The following is a 15745-nucleotide window of genomic DNA, read 5'->3' as shown; positions in this document are numbered from 1 at the left end:
ACGGCGGCCCTTGTGCCCGCGAACACCCAGTCCCAGGCCCCGGCCACGGTGCCTATGCCCACCACGAAAACCGCCCAGCTGAGCCCCACAATGAGGTAGCCGTACAGCGGCAGCTTTTCTCCCAGCAGGCCCCTCTGCGGCACGCCCTGGTTGTAGTGCACCGAGTGTGTGTTTCTGTGTTTGGATCGAGGCATAAAAAAATATTGTTATGGAAATATCCCAGCTGGCACGACTGTTTAAGGACAAGTACGCTGAGCAGCAGCGCAGGACGATCCGCGAGCTGCTCCGCGAGCGCCGGCCGAGCACGCGGCCGTTTGGCAGGCAGCTCGCCGCGATCAGCCGCCTGATGGACAGGTACGCCGACCAGGAGGCCCAGTCCGCCGCCCTCGACGTGGTGCTGCGGTCGGGCGTGCACGAGCGGCTCGAGAGCCTCGCCGACGCGCCCGACTACACGGACCGGCTGGTCAGGGCGCTGCTCGCGTGGTACAAGAGCGACTTCTTCACGTGGGTCGACAGACCCCCCTGTCCGTGCGGCAACGCAGACCAGAGCAAGATACAGCCGCTGCAGCCGGTGGGGCCGTACAAGAAGGAGCACTTCGACGGCCGCGCGGACATCGTCGAGCAGTACCGGTGCCTCAGGTGCGCCCAGACGATCGAGTTCCCGCGCTACAACAACCCCAAGACGCTGCTGTCGCTCCGCAAAGGCCGCTGCGGAGAGTGGAACAACTGCTTTATTCTGCTCCTGTGCTCGCTCGGGCTCAAGGTGCGGTACATCTGGAACGCCGAGGACCACGTGTGGTGCGAATACTACTCGCAGCACCTCGGACGGTGGGTGCACCTGGACAGCTGCGAAAACCAGTTCGACAACCCGACGCTCTACTGCGACGGCTGGGGCAAGAAGATGTCGTACGTGTTTGCCGTCAGCGCGACGTACATTGCCGACGTGTCGCCGAAATACATCAAAAAGGGCCAGCTGCCCCGAAACAGGCTGGGCGAGTACGAGCTCGCAGACACGCTAGCATACATTAACCTGAGCCGATGGATCGGCATGGACAACGACGACCTGCTCGCGACGCTGGCAGATTTCATCAGCGACTACAGAAGCCGGTGCGGGGGCCGGGTCTCGACGGCCGCCGGGCCGCTCGCGCCGCGCCAGAGCGGTGCTCCCGAGTGGACTCGTTCTCGCGGCGAGGACGGATCACGTAAGCGAGAATAGCAGATTAGGGCGGTGTAACGGTAGAAAAAAAATTAGGAAAAATATTTCAGATACATTATAGGGTACCCCCGGACGTCAGCCAGCATGTCCTACTCGCTAGTTATAGACTTCCAGCAATACGTGAAAATTTATCGGGAGATACAGGCCCAGTTTCCGGGCCGTCATGTTCCCGATCCGTATCTCTTTGATAGGAATATTTCCAACTCTGCGAACTTATCAAACATAGCACTCCATTTTCTCGACAGTACTGCCACGGCCGCGTACGTGTGCGCTCTGAGGCCGCTTGTGGTCGAGGTGGCGTCGCGCATTGCGAGCAACGGCGAGATCGAAAGGGCGTACTTGAGACACCGCGACAAGACGGTGTCTGTTGCAGGGTCCGTGGCCCTGAGCAGTCTGGCCAAGATCGGCTCGAGCTGTCCGGAGACTTTGACGATTATCGAGCTCTATTTGCAGAAAAACCACTTCTTCAGCATGATCGACCTCGAAACCATCGACCAGCACGAACTGCAGTCCGTCTTCCTCTCCTTTTTCAGGCTTCTGACCGCAGATAGGGAGAAGTTCCACCGGTACGTCGACTCTGCGCTTTTGCACTCTGCAGTTAGTTCGGAGAAAACGTCGGCTGTCAACAAGCTGCTTGCAGTCAAAATCCTCGCCATCCACCTGTTTCTGTCCGAAAAGGTGGCAGTTGAAATGATCCGCAACCATATTGGCCCGGGCCCCTTTTTGGGCGTCTATGAGGGCGTCGACGGCATCGACTACGAGTTTCTTGCATTATACGAAGCACAGCGGCTTGCCGGCCTGCTGAAATACCCGTGTCTGCAGGCCGCCCGCACGGAAAACAAGTACACCGTCAAGTTTGTGCAGGCAGACTTCTCTGACGGCGCGACGATCGTGGCCGACGTGGTGCTCCCCAACATCGGCGGCCTCGTGCGCGGCAGAGCAGAGCACGTCCCTAGCTCCGAATTCGTGCCGCTTCCAAAGTCTCTGGCTTCCATGAACCGGCTGGCGCAAAGCATACAGAGATCCGAACCTGTGCTGCTGGTAGGCCGCTCGGGGACGGGCAAGACGTTCCTGATCAACGAGGTGGCCAAACAGCTGCAGCTGGACACGATGGTGAAGATCCACCTGAACCAGCAAACAGACCCGAAGCTGCTTCTGGGAACGTACTCGTCGGGAGCCAAGCCGGGCACTTTTGAGTGGAAAAACGGTGTTCTGACGACCGCCGTCAAGGAGGGCCGCTGGGTGCTTGTGGAGGACATCGACAAGGCTCCGAACGAGGTTCTGTCGATTCTGCTGAGCCTGCTGGAGAAAAGAGAGCTCACGATTCCGTCCCGAGGCGAGGTGATCAAGGCCGCGAACGGGTTCCAGCTGATCTCGTCGCTGCGTGTTGCGGGCGACTTGCGCAGAGTGGCGTTGCCCGACATGATCGGGTTGCGGCTGTGGAACGTTGTGGAGCTCGAGGAGCTCGACGCCAACGAGCTGCGCACGATTCTGGACACCAAGTTCCCGCTGCTAGCTAATTTCACCGCCATGTTTATCAGGTGCTTCCAGGACGTGAGGGAGCTGTACGGCTCGCGCAAGTTTCTGAGCATGAACAGGGGCGCGCAGCCGAGAGCTCTCACCATCAGAGACCTCATGAAGCTGTGCAGACGGTGCACGCGGATCCTGGAGGACCGGCACGTCGACAGCGCCAGTCTGCTTCCGGAGGAGGTGTTCGACCTTATTTTCCAGGAAACGGTGGACTGCTTCACTAGCTCGATAGCCGAGCGCAGCCCGATTGAGGCCGTCGTGCAGGCCGTCGCCGTGTGCTTGGAGGTGCCGACGTCGCGGGCAACGGTGCACGTGAACAAGCACGTGCCGTCGTTCGAGGAGTTTGCCGACTCTGTGTCTGTGGGGCGGGCGCATCTGCGCAAAAAGGCGGCTCTGGGGCTGAAGCCGGCGCGCAAGAGCACGGCATTTGCCCGGACCAACCATTGTCTGCGGCTGATGGAGAAGATCGGCGTCGGTGTGGCGCTGTGCGAGCCGCTGCTGCTTGTAGGAGAAACAGGCACGGGCAAGACGACGATCGTCCAGGAGATGGCGCGGCTGCTCAACAAGAAGCTCACCGTGATCAACGTGTCGCAGCAGACGGAGGTGGGCGACCTGCTGGGCGGGTTCAAGCCGGTGACGACGAAGAGCCTGGCGATCCCGGTGCAGGAGGACTTCGAGGAGCTGTTCCGGCGGTCGTTTTCCGTGAAGAAGAACGAGCAGTTCCTGAAGCTGCTGGCCAAGATGTTCAACAGGGCGCAGTGGAAGGGCGTGGTGCGGCTGTGGCGCGAGGCGTTCAAAATGGCCGAGACGCTGTTTGCGAAGCAGGACGACGAGCTCGCGAAAAAACGCAGGCTGAACGACACCGACAAGGCCGCGCTGATGGCCGAGTGGCGCGCGCTGTACGAGCGCGTGCGGGAGTTCGAGAAGCAGGCCAGCTCCGCGGACAAGTCGCTCGTGTTCAAGTTTGTCGAGGGCTCGCTGGTGCACGCGGTGCGCAGCGGCGACTGGGTGCTCCTGGACGAGATGAACCTGGCGGCGCCAGAAACGCTCGACAGCGTGGCGGAGCTGCTGAACGAGGAGGCCGCGCAGCGCAACCTGCTGCTGTCGGAGAAAGGAGACGTCGAGAGCGTGAAGGCGCATCCTGAGTTCCGCATCTTTGGTTGCATGAACCCTGCTACCGACGTGGGCAAGAAGGACTTGCCCGAAGGCATCCGGTCGCGGTTCACGGAGGTGTACGTGCACTCGCCCGACCAGGACATCGCCGACCTGCTCATGATCATCGACAGCTACATCGGCCGCTACGCGCTTGCCGACGAGTGGGTCGGCAACGACGTGGCGGAGCTGTACCTGGCGGCGAAGCGGCTCGCCGACACGAACGAGATCGTCGACGGCAGCAACCAGAAGCCGCACTTCAGCGTGCGCACGCTCACCCGCACGCTACAGTACGTGCGGGACATCGTGGCGATCTACGGGCTCCGCCGGTCGCTGTACGAGGGCTTCTGTATGTCGTTCTTGACGCTGCTGGACGCCGAGTCGGAGGCCAAGCTGCGGCCGCTGATCGAGAAGCACACGATCCAGCGGCTGAAAAACGCGCGCTCCGTGCTGGCGCAGGTGCCTGCCGACCCGTCCAGCGACACGCAGCGGTACGTGCAGTTCAAGCACTACTGGATGCGGCGCGGCCCGCACGAGCCGGAGCAGCAGCCGCACTACATCATGACGCCGTTTGTGGAGAAGAACCTGATGAACCTTGTGCGCGCGTCGAGCGGCCGGTTCCCTGTGCTGGTCCAGGGCCCGACCTCGGCGGGCAAGACCTCCATGATCAGCTATCTGGCGAAGATCACGGGGCACACGTTTGTGCGCATCAACAACCACGAGCACACCGACTTGCAGGAGTACTTGGGCACGTACGTGTCGGACGACACGGGCAAGCTTGTTTTCCGCGAGGGCGTGCTGGTGGACGCGCTGCGCAAGGGCCACTGGATTGTGCTGGACGAGCTCAACCTCGCGCCGACCGACGTGCTCGAGGCGCTCAACAGACTGCTCGACGACAACAGAGAGCTGTTTATCCCGGAAACCCAGGAGGTGGTGAGGCCGCACCCGGACTTTATGCTGTTTGCCACGCAGAACCCGCCGGGGCTGTACGGGGGCAGAAAAGTGCTGTCCAAGGCTTTCCGCAACCGGTTTTTGGAGCTGCACTTTGACGACATCCCGCAGGACGAGCTCGAGATCATCTTGCGCGAGCGGTGCCAGATCGCGCCGTCGTACGCGCGCAAGATCGTCGAGGTGTACCGGGAGCTGTCTGTGCAGCGGCAGAGCACGCGGCTGTTCGAGAAAAAGAACTCGTTTGCCACGCTGCGCGACCTGTTCCGCTGGGCTTTGCGCGACGCCGTCGGCTACGAGCAGCTCGCCGCCAACGGGTACATGCTGCTGGCTGAACGTGTGCGACGCGCAGAGGAGAAAGAGGTGGTCAAAACGGCGATCGAGAACGTGATGCGCGTCAAGCTGGACATGGACGGCTACTACGCCCAGCTCGAGCAGCAGGAGCTGGCGCCGCTGCTGCGGCGCCCAGGACCTGTTGTCTGGACCAAGGCCATGCGCCGGCTCGCCGTGCTTGTGGCCATGTCCATTAAGCACAAGGAGCCGCTGTTGCTCGTCGGTGAGACCGGGTGCGGGAAAACGACGGTCTGCCAGCTGGTCGCCGAGTTCTACGGCAAGGAGCTGATCGTTGTCAACGCACACCAGAACACCGAAACGGGCGATTTGCTCGGGTCGCAAAGACCAGTCAGAAACAGACAGAAGCTCAAGGATAACCTCGAGGCAGGGCTGCGCGGCGTGCTCGCCGCACACGGCGCCACGTACGACGGCCTGGAGTCCGCTATGGGCGTCTACAATGACTTGCGGCGCCAGGGAGCGCTTTCTGACGAAGAGACAAAGACTGTGGAGCAGCTGCTCGCCGCGTCGCGCGTGTTATTCGAATGGTTCGACGGCCCGCTCGTGACGGCAATGAAAAAGGGCTGCTTTTTCCTGCTGGACGAGATCTCGCTCGCCGACGACTCCGTGCTCGAAAGACTAAACTCTGTGCTGGAGCCAGAACGCAGCCTGCTGCTTGCGGAAAAGGGCAGCGAGGATGCCGCCGTGGTGGCCCACGAAAGCTTCCAGTTCCTCGCCACGATGAACCCGGGCGGCGACTACGGCAAGAAAGAGCTGTCGCCAGCGCTGCGGAACAGGTTTACGGAGATTTGGGTGCCGTCGATGGAGAGTTTCGACGACGTGCGCCAGATCGTGGAGACGCAGCTCGTGCCGGGAAATGGACACCTGGCAGACGCCGTGGTGCGCTTTTCGGAATGGTACGGTCTGCGGCTGGGCAACGGTTCCGCAACAAGTGGCGTCATCTCACTCAGAGACATTCTGGCGTGGGTCACGTTCATCAACTCTGCCACGACCAACGGCACGGCGCCCGCAGCAGCCCTGCTCCACGGCGCATGCATGGTGTTTATTGACGGGCTCGGAACGAACAACACCGCCTTCCTCGCCGACGACGAGGAAAACCTGCGCAAAACAAAACTCGAGTTTGTGCAAAAGCTCGCCGAATTCAGCGGTGACGACTTGCAACCGCTCTACACGGCACCTTGTGAGGTTCACGTGACAGATGATCACGTGATCTGCGGCCAGTTCCGGGTTTCGAGGGCCTCCACCAGTCAGGACTCGAATTTCAACCTAGCTGCGCCAACGACGGCGGCGAACGCGATGCGCGTGGTGCGTGCGATGCAGATCCACAAGCCAATCCTGCTCGAGGGCAGTCCCGGCGTGGGCAAGACCAGTCTTGTTTCCGCGCTGGCGGCGGCCGTCGGCAAAAGTCTTACACGGATCAATCTTTCCGAGCAGACAGACCTGATCGATCTGTTCGGGTCGGATTCACCTGTTGAAGACGGCGAGGCCGGCGAGTTCAGATGGCGTGATGCTCCGTTTTTGCGTGCCATGAAGCGCGGCGACTGGGTTTTGCTCGATGAGATGAACTTGGCCTCACAGTCTGTGCTGGAAGGGCTGAATGCCTGTCTCGACCACCGTGGCGAGGCGTATATTCCCGAGCTGGACAGGAGTTTCCGCAGCCACCCGGACTTTTTGGTGTTTGCTGCTCAAAACCCACAGCACCAGGGCGGTGGCAGAAAAGGTCTGCCGAAATCGTTTGTGAACCGGTTTTCGGTGGTGTATGTCGATATGCTGACGGAGGTGGATCTAAAGATGATTGCGCGTCATTTGTATCCACAGCTGGACCACAGCGTTAGTGACAAACTGGTGGACTTTGTTTCGCTGCTAGAAAAAGAGGTGGTGCTCCACCGCAAATGGGGAGCTGTTGGCGGGCCGTGGGAGTTTAATTTGCGGGATACGCTGCGGTGGCTCTCGCTGATGAGCTCGCCGAGCCTGCTGGAGTCGCCAGCCCCCGGTGACTTTTTCGAGATGGTGGTTCAACACCGTTTCCGGACGTCTGCCGACAGAGAGCGCGCACAGGAGCTATACGAGCAGGTGTTTGGAGCCAGAGCTCCAACTGCGCCGTACTATCAGATGACGCTGGACTACGTGCAATGCCAGGCGGAGCTTGTGCCGCGCAACAGACTGAACCAGTATCTCGCCGACGACAAGCTGAGCCCGCTGCAGTGCAATTTCACGGCATTGGAGACGCTGCTGCGATGCGTCAAAAAGCAGTGGCCGCTGATCCTTGTCGGCCCCTCGAACGCGGGCAAGACCGAGCTGGTGCGGTTTGCGGCCGGCGTCGTCGGCACGCGACTGTACGAGTTCTCGATGAACAACGATATCGACAGCATGGACATTCTGGGTGGCTACGAGCAGGACGACCTGTCACGTGAGATTGCCGAGTTTGCACAGGACCTGCAGACGTATCTGATGCAGGCTGCCGCGTACAATTTGCTGTCCAGCGCGGGCAACGTGGCCGTTTTGCAGCACACGTTGCGGTTCATCGACTACTTGGCTACGCATGAGATTTCCAGGGGGCAGTTCGATGAATTGCAACGGCATTTTGCCGTGCTACAGAAATCTGTGGAATCGGACAAGTTCCAGGAGCTGGAGGCCCGGTACACGGTTCTCTGCGAAAAGCTCGCCCAGGGCGACAAGATCAAGTTCCGCTGGTTCGACAGTCTGCTCGTGCAGGCCGTTGAAAAAGGCCATTGGCTGGTGCTGGACAACGCCAACCTGTGTAGCCCGAGCGTGCTGGATAGACTCAACTCGCTGCTGGAAATGGACGGCTCACTGGTCATTAACGAGTGCACGGACGCAGATGGAAACCCGCGCCACTTGCGGCCGCACCCTGATTTCCGGCTCTTTTTGACTGCCGATCCAAGATACGGCGAGCTTTCGCGCGCCATGCGCAATAGGGGCATCGAAATCTATCTGGAACAGATCGAGCAACGCGCCACGAGCTTCGATAGACGGCTGCTGGCACGTGAGAGTGTCTCGGCACATGTGAGCTCGTATGACGCCGGGGTGGCTGCGCTCGCCGTGCTGGCCGACGCGCTGACCAAGCCGGGCAAACATCTTGCGGACGTCGCGGCAGCGGCGCTGCCTATGTGGTCGCACACGCAGATATCTGCGCTGGTTGCAAATGCGGCCAAATTGCCAAACTTCAGGCACATTTGCGCCGCTCTAGAACAAATTGCGGGCCGGCTCGAGTTCTACAGCTCGCTACAGCTCCCTGCGCAAATTTCAGATCTGTACGAGGCTGCGCAGACCAACAAGCCAGTCAAAGTCGCCGTTGCCGCCCAGCCGCTCCAGCCGCTGCTCAACAGCTACATTCTGAACAGTTTGGCCCAGCAACGGCCGCAGCTCGACTCGCCGGAAACGGTCTACTTCTTCCACGACGTGGGCATGCTCTATGCGGCTCAGCAGTTCCTGAAAAAGCTACACGCGCGCGCCGAAAACGCCAAGGTCACAGAACTCACGTACCTTGAACGGTCGGCTGCACAGGCCGTTGGAAGAACGCTGAAAAACGTGCCGCGACTCGACGTTTATGGCCTTGTGCTCGGGATTGCCGAGTTTGTGCGATCGGAGCTAAAGGCGGCGCAAAGCCGGTGGACCGTTTCCGGCCAGTTCCGCGCGCTGTTCAAGCTCATGTTCATTTGGCAGGGCATCGTGGACTGTTCGACCGTGCAGCACGAAACCAAGCTGCGCATCTACCAGGAAAAAATCCTGGCTTGGCTGGATAAGTACCCCGGCAATGGCGAGCCGCTGCGCGCTGTCGCCGAGTCGTTCGCCAAGCAGCTAGAGCTCCGCCAGGGCCACTCCATGGCGCTGATCTGGGAAAAGAGCAAAGCGGTGTATCCAGCGACGGCCGAGTCGTGGCAGAGGTACCAGCTGCTCGTCGACGCGGCGGCCGAGTTCGACCAGGTCTGCATGGAGCAGTACTCGGAGAATTTCGAGGTGGTGGCAAATCTGAGGCAGACGTTTGTCACAGTGCTTGAGCAGTGTGTGGCGGGCGTTTCTGTGGACTTTCTGGACGAGATCACGGAGAAAATCGCTGCATTGAAACGAATCTCGGCCTCGTTCCTCAACGCCAGAAAACACCCCTACGCCGCAATGTTCGACCTACTGCTCAACTTCGTCGACCTGGCGTGCTGCAGCGACAATCAGCCGCTCGCAATGAGCGCAGAAAATCTGAAACTCGCGCTCCTGGCCGCCCGACCAACGCTCTCGCTCACCAAGTGGAACCAGAGCCCGTTCAAGCCGTATCCGCGGATCCTGGATAACCTGTGGGCCGGAGACTCGCAGTCCAAGATCTCGGGGCTTCTGGGGCAGCAGCTGGTGGAGCAGCTTGTCGACGCCGGCCAGAATATGAAACAGCTCTCTGGAGCAGCCATAGACGAGGCGCTGTCAGATTCCAAGTTTTTGCTGCAGACGGTACTGAAAAATAGCACGGCGTTGAATAGCCCGTTGGAAAATCTGCGGCGGCTCCTGGTGCACTGGATTCTGCACATCTGCGCGATCCACACGGGCAGCACGACGGAGCTTGCTCAGCTGAACGATTCTCTCTCCGTCCAGTCCATCGCCAGCTACCAGACAACGCTGCGCGACGTGCCGTTCTTTTCCGACGTGTTTGCGCACTTCTTTGCGCCCGTGCTGCTTGCACACACCACACGCAGCGACCTGGGTCGCGCCTGGGTCCTCTTTGCCTGCGGCATGCTCGCGCTCTTCGTGCCGAGCCAGGCCAACGACCCGGCTGTTGCGGATCACGTGATCTACGACGACTATGTGCGGTTGCAACAGCTGGTGACGGATATCCGCAGCTCGTGGGCTGCGTACTGCGGCGTTGTGTTCGGCGATAGGGCTGTGCACGTCGAGGGCCTGCTGCCGATCGTCGACGAGGCTGCGCCTGCGGCGCCAAAGGTGTACCGGTCGGGCGAGCCGATCGAGGCCCTATTCCAGGAATGGACGATCTTTCTGGACTCTGCCGTGAAAAACAGGACTATTGGGTCGCTGATGGAGGCCGCTGAGGCGACGATGCTGAAGAGCGCGCTCGAGGTGCAGAATCTGCACCGCAACTCGACGCAGTTCTTCCTGCGTCTCAGACAGAACTTCAGCGAGTTTGCCGACCTCAACGACGTGCTGGCAGGCTTTGTGTACGCATTGCGGCTGGGTCTTGATCTTCTTGGTGAGGGCAAGCTGTGCGACTCAAAACTCTGGCCCGTGGACCCTTCTGTGCTGGGCAACGCCGACAAACTGGCGCAGACGCTTACGCAGACCAACCAGCTCGTGAAATCGCGGTCGATCGACGCAGCCGACGCGGAAAAGCTGATCGTATTCGAGGTCAAGGCGCTGCATTTCCAGCGCCAGCATGCGGCAAACTCAGACGAGCTGCTGCACGCGGCGCTGATGACGGCATATTACCGCTGGAGCATGCGGCGACTTAAGCTCGAGGAGCAGGAGTCTAAGCAGCACGGCGTGTTCCAGTACGACGACGCCAGCGTCGACGCTGAAAAAGAGTTCGCGCAGCTGTTCCCTGACGCGGAGATCGAGGTCTCGGGCGGTGCACAGACGGCGGGCTGGGACGAGTTGTACGCGGAGCTTTCAGGTGCTTTTTGCAGCTACCATTTGGACAGCCCGCTTGGACTGCAGCAGCTGGTGCTGGAAGGCGCGTCTGTGGTGGAATGTGTCGGGCAACTGGTTGCCCGAGAGAGCTGTGCCATCAACAGTCCTTCCCTGCTCGCCAGCTCCGTCCTGCAGATGGCCCGTGCAATGGACACGTTTGCCACGAACGAAAACCGCACGCTCGACTTCTACCGCGACTTCAGCCCTCACGAAACTCGCCGCTCAGGCCAGCTCGTGCTCGCCCTGCAAGGTCACGTGAGCGAGCTGCTTCAACAGTGGCCCGAGCACGCAACGTTGCAGCAGCTGTTGCGCATCTGCGAGGAGTATCTTGCGTACCGCGCCGACACGCCGCTGTTCCGGCTGCTCGCGAAAATTGAGCAGATCTACACGTTTGTTAACGAGTGGGAGAAATATGCGCACTCGGGCGTGTCGCTGCAGCGACACTTCCAGAATCTGGCCGATCTAGTTGTTTCGTGGAGACGGCTTGAGCTGAGTTCATGGAAGGAGATCTTGGCGAACGAGGAGCGCGCTTTTGAGACAGGCATGGGCAAGTGGTGGTTCCATTTATTTGAGAGCGTTGTTGTGCCGGAACATCAAGACGTGGCGCAGCTGGTGGGGGCCGTGAACGTCTTTATCTCGCAAGCCACGCGCGGTGACATGAAGCACCGGTTCAGGTTGGTGCGGGCGTTTGCGGAGCACGTTAAGGCTCAGCAGGAGTTGCATGACGCACTGTACAACGTGCTGGACTTTTTCCAACCATTTCTGGCCGCCGTCGAGGAAACAGTGGCTGCAGAAAAGAAGGTGCTCGACAAACAGGTCAAGGAGGTCATTTTGCTAGCCAGCTGGAAGGATATCAATGTCGATGCTCTGAAACAGAGCTCGCGCAAGTCGCACCAAAGCCTGTACAAGCTGGTGCGCCGGTACCGGGACGTTTTGAGCGGCACGGTCGCTGATATGATCGAGAGTGGACTGAAAGCGCCTGTCAGTCAATTTTTGCCAAAGACTATTGGCACCTGCCCAGTTGCTCTTGGCGACTTGCCGGCTACGGACATTTCGATGTTCAAAAACATCCACACCGTCCACCGCAACATGGAAACTTACCTGGGCGAGCTCGCAGCAGAGCCTGTTGCTCCGTTCTATGAGTTCTGCCATGAGATCGTCCAGGCAGCAGAAAAGCTGCGTGCAGAAACGCCAAAAACGCTAACCGACGAGAACAAAAAACAGGTGGCGGCTCTCAAACAGGAGAAGCGCAAGCTGCTGAGCGACACCTTGAAGGAGCTGCGCCGCAGCGGGCTCAAGCTGCAGACCAACACGAAAACTCAGGCCCTGCTTGCGTCGACGACGGCGGTGCTGGCCAACTCGCGCACGTTCCGCCACACGGCCCTCGAGGGGTGCGACGTGTACTTTTTCCGTGTGCTGGAGCTGCTTCCGCGCTTGCGCGCGGCGGTGGCTAACTGCCACGCCGAGGTGCCCGTGACAGACGCGCAGAAGGCGCTAGCCGCTGCTGAGAACGTGCTGGTGTCGCTGGTCGCGACGCGGCACAAGATTGGAGACGTGTGTGCTGCTCGGGACGCCGTCGAGGACGCACTCAGGACTTTGCGTCCTGCCACTGCAGACAAGATTGTCGGTGTGGATCCACACGCCGCACACGTCGTTGCCACCGTGCGCAAGTTGCCCGAGGTGGTTGCCATGGCAACCAAAGTTTCTGAGGTGGCTGCAGGGCTCGACGTGGGCCCTGTGCTGAAAGTTGAAGACGTGCAACTGGTGCTTGAGAACAGGCTGCTTACACAGAGCGACTGGGACAGGCTGAAGGCGGCGCGGCGCGGGCTCGACTCTCTGCGCGCACAGCTCGCCGCGTGGAAACAGACTCATCCGGCGCTCGGTTTTGTCGCAGACACCGTGCTGGACTGGCTCGATGCGTCGGTCTCGCTCGACCAGCTGTCGCTGGTCGAGCACGACGCCAATGTTGCCGCGGCCGGCAGCGAGCTGTTCGGCTCTGTGCTGGTGAGCATCCAAAAGATCCGGCAGCTGCAAACTGCCCCACTCGACGAGGACGCGGACAACTGGTTTGTGGACAGCCAGCGTCGGTTAGCGAAGCTGCTGGGCCTGTTGTATGGCGACGTGCTGAAAGAGCGGGTCGGCAACTTTGTGCAGTTGCTGGAGCAGTTGCACTATGACGACGGCGTCGACGGCGCCGTGCGTGCGCTGCTGTGCTACGTGGTGCCCGTGTTGGAGCACTACTTCAACGCGGCGAGTATAGTGCTGGGCAAAGCGCAGGCCAACTACGTGGGGGTGTCACGTGGCCTTTTTGAGCTGTGCACGCTGCTACTGAGCGTGGCTACCGACGGGTTCTGTTCGCCGGACGGTGCCAGTGACGAGGAGTCTGGGCCTGCCGAGAGCGGCACGGGTCTGGGCGACGGCGACGGCGACGGCGCGACGAATCACTCGAAGGACGTGGAGGAGGACGAGAATCTGGATGACCTCGTTGGGGGAAAGCAGGAGCGGGACCAGAACGACGGAGAAGAGGACAATGACGACGCCGTGGACGTGGAGGGCGACATGCAGGGCGATCTGGAGGAGCTGGATGCTCAGGATGGCGAGGACGAAGATGACGGCGACAACGATGAGGAGTCTGCGGACGAGGAAGTTGGCGACGTGGACGATCTGGACCCCAACGCTGTGGACGAGAAGATGTGGGACGAGGAAGCGTCGGGCGAGAAGGAGAAGGAGAAGGACGACTTGAAAGGCCAGACGGGCGAGGACATGGAGGCCGTGGATGAGGAGAAGGAAGGAGACGGCGACGGCGAGCAGGAGAAGGCCGAGGAGGCGAGCGACGGCGAGCAGGAGGATGTTGGCGAGCAGGAGGACGAGGTCCGCGACGGCGACGACGCAGAGATGGACGTCGAGCAGGGCGAGGCCCTGGAGCTACCGGAGGACCTGAATTTGGACGGAGAGGAGGAAAGCGAGGACGATGAAAAGGATGGAGTGGAGGACATGGAGATCGACGAGGAGGCAGAGGACAACGAAAGAGATGGGGGAGAAGACGAAGCGGAAGCAAAGGAGGAGGAAGAAGGCGAAGGGGAAGAAGAAGAGGAGGGAGAAGAGGAAGGAGAAGAGGAAGCTGAAGGCGAGGGCGAGCGTGCTGAGCCAGAAGATGCTGGAGAAGAGGAAGCGGAGCAAGGCGAAGCAGAAGGCGAAGAAGGGGCAGACGGCTCGGACGAAGAGGCGTCTGAGGAGCTCAAGACGGAGGCCGCTCCAGAGGCAGACGCAGAGGCCGCAGACGCAGCGGAGGGCGGCGCGGACAGCGCGCCGGACGCCGTGCGGGACGCCGAGTCGGCGGCGGCGGCAGACGACGGCGCACAGGCCGAGGGAGCCAGCGCGAGCGCAGAGACCGAGCAGGACAACGTGGGCGCGAGCGGCGCGGCGCAGGCGCAGGACGCGCAGGAGCAGACCGACCGGTCGCGCGAGTCGGCCGCCAGCACGCTGAAGCAGCTCGGCGACTCGCTCAAGGAGTTCTACAGACGGCACCAGGAGATACTGGAGGCCGACGTGGACGCGGCAGAGCAGACGGGCGAGAACCCGGACGAGTTCCAGCACCTGGACGGGGAGAACGCGCAGAGCGACACCCAGGCGGTCGGCGCTGCGGCGCAGGAGCAGGCGATGAAGATGGACGACGAGATGGAGATCGAGGAGCCGGAGCAGGCGCCGGAGCAGGCGCCGGAGCAGGGAGCCGCGGAAGGCGGTGACGATGGCGACGCGGAAGGCGTCGAAGGTGTCGCCGACGCTGCGCCGCCCGAGCGCGCGCCAGACATCAAGCAGGAGCGCGTGCCCGGCCTGCGCGCCGACGACGAGATGGACGAGGACGAGGACGAGGACACGCCGATCGACGCTGCCACACCTCGCACCGCCACCGCCGCGCGCGCGCCCGAGGAGGCGGCGGCGCTGTGGCAGCGGGCGGACGAGGCCACGCGGGAGTTCACGGCGGGGCTGTGCGAGCAGCTGCGGCTGATTCTCGAGCCGACGGTCGCCACAAAGCTCAAGGGCGACTACAAGACCGGCAAGCGGCTCAACATGAAGAAAATCATCCCCTACATCGCGTCGCAGTTCCGCAAGGACAAGATCTGGATGCGCAGAACCAAGCCTAGCAAGCGGCAGTACCAGATCATGATCGCCGTCGACGACTCGAAGTCGATGGCCGAGTCGAAGGCCGTCGAGATCGCGTTCCAGTCGATCGCGCTCGTTTCCAAGGCGCTGACCCAGCTCGAGTCCGGCCAGCTCTCGGTCGTCAAGTTCGGCGAGTCCACCGACGTGGTGCATCCGTTCGACGCCCAGTTCACCGCCGACGCCGGCGCGAGGGTGTTCCAGAACTTCACGTTCGAGCAGACGCGCACCGACGTGCGCAGGCTCGTGGCTACGTCGCTGGAGCTGTTTGCTGCCACCAAGCCGGCATCGGAGAATCTGTGGCAGCTGGAGATCGTTCTGTCGGACGGCGTGTGCGAGGACCACGAGACGATCCGGCGGCTGGTGCGGCGCGCGCGCGAAAACCACATCATGCTGGTTTTCGTGGTCATCGACGGCATCGCCAACACGGAGAGCATACTACAGATGAGCCAGGCAAAATACGTGCCCGACGCGTCGGGCGAGCTCAAGCTGCAGGTCCACAAGTACCTGGACACGTTCCCGTTCGAGTACTACGTGGTGGTGAGCGAGATCGAGGAGCTGCCCGAGATGCTGGCCTCGATTCTGCGCCAGTTCTTTGCCGAGACGGGAGAAAGATAAATAGCAGAGTGGATAGTTATTTGATTAGCTAAGATTTATTTTTTCAGAAGCTGTTCGCCTTCTCCTTCCCTCGCCTTCTCCTTCCCCCCAGACGTAGCCCCTATATCTGTTCCCCAGCTCCAC

General features: G+C 61.1%; 2 protein-coding genes across 2 annotated transcripts; both read left to right on the top strand.

Annotated features, from left to right (window-relative positions):
- Positions 1–208: 208 nt before the first annotated feature.
- Positions 209–1029, top strand: KL911_002150 (uncharacterized protein; the record flags this gene model as incomplete). Its single annotated transcript, XM_043197188.1, has 2 exons — positions 209–409; positions 469–1029. The coding sequence occupies 2 exons, from the start codon at positions 209–211 to the stop codon at positions 1027–1029; spliced, it is 762 nt and encodes a 253-aa protein (XP_043055155.1).
- Positions 1030–1048: 19 nt separating this feature from the next.
- On the top strand, positions 1049–15622 carry KL911_002149 (uncharacterized protein; the record flags this gene model as incomplete). The annotated part of the gene is made up of 2 exons (XM_043197186.1): positions 1049–1107; positions 1408–15622. 2 exons carry the CDS (start codon positions 1049–1051, stop codon positions 15620–15622), a joined length of 14274 nt encoding a protein of 4757 aa, XP_043055154.1.
- Between the last annotated feature and the right edge of the window lie 123 nt (positions 15623–15745).

The sequence above is a fragment of the Ogataea haglerorum genome (genome assembly GCF_019207285.1).
Source record: "Ogataea haglerorum isolate 81-453-3 chromosome Unknown 81-453-3_NODE_5_length_632335_cov_97.011461, whole genome shotgun sequence".
In the NCBI taxonomy this organism is placed as follows: Eukaryota; Fungi; Ascomycota; class Pichiomycetes; order Pichiales; family Pichiaceae; genus Ogataea; species Ogataea haglerorum.
Note: the sequence above shows the minus strand (reverse complement) of the source record. Positions and strands in the feature narration are given on the sequence as shown.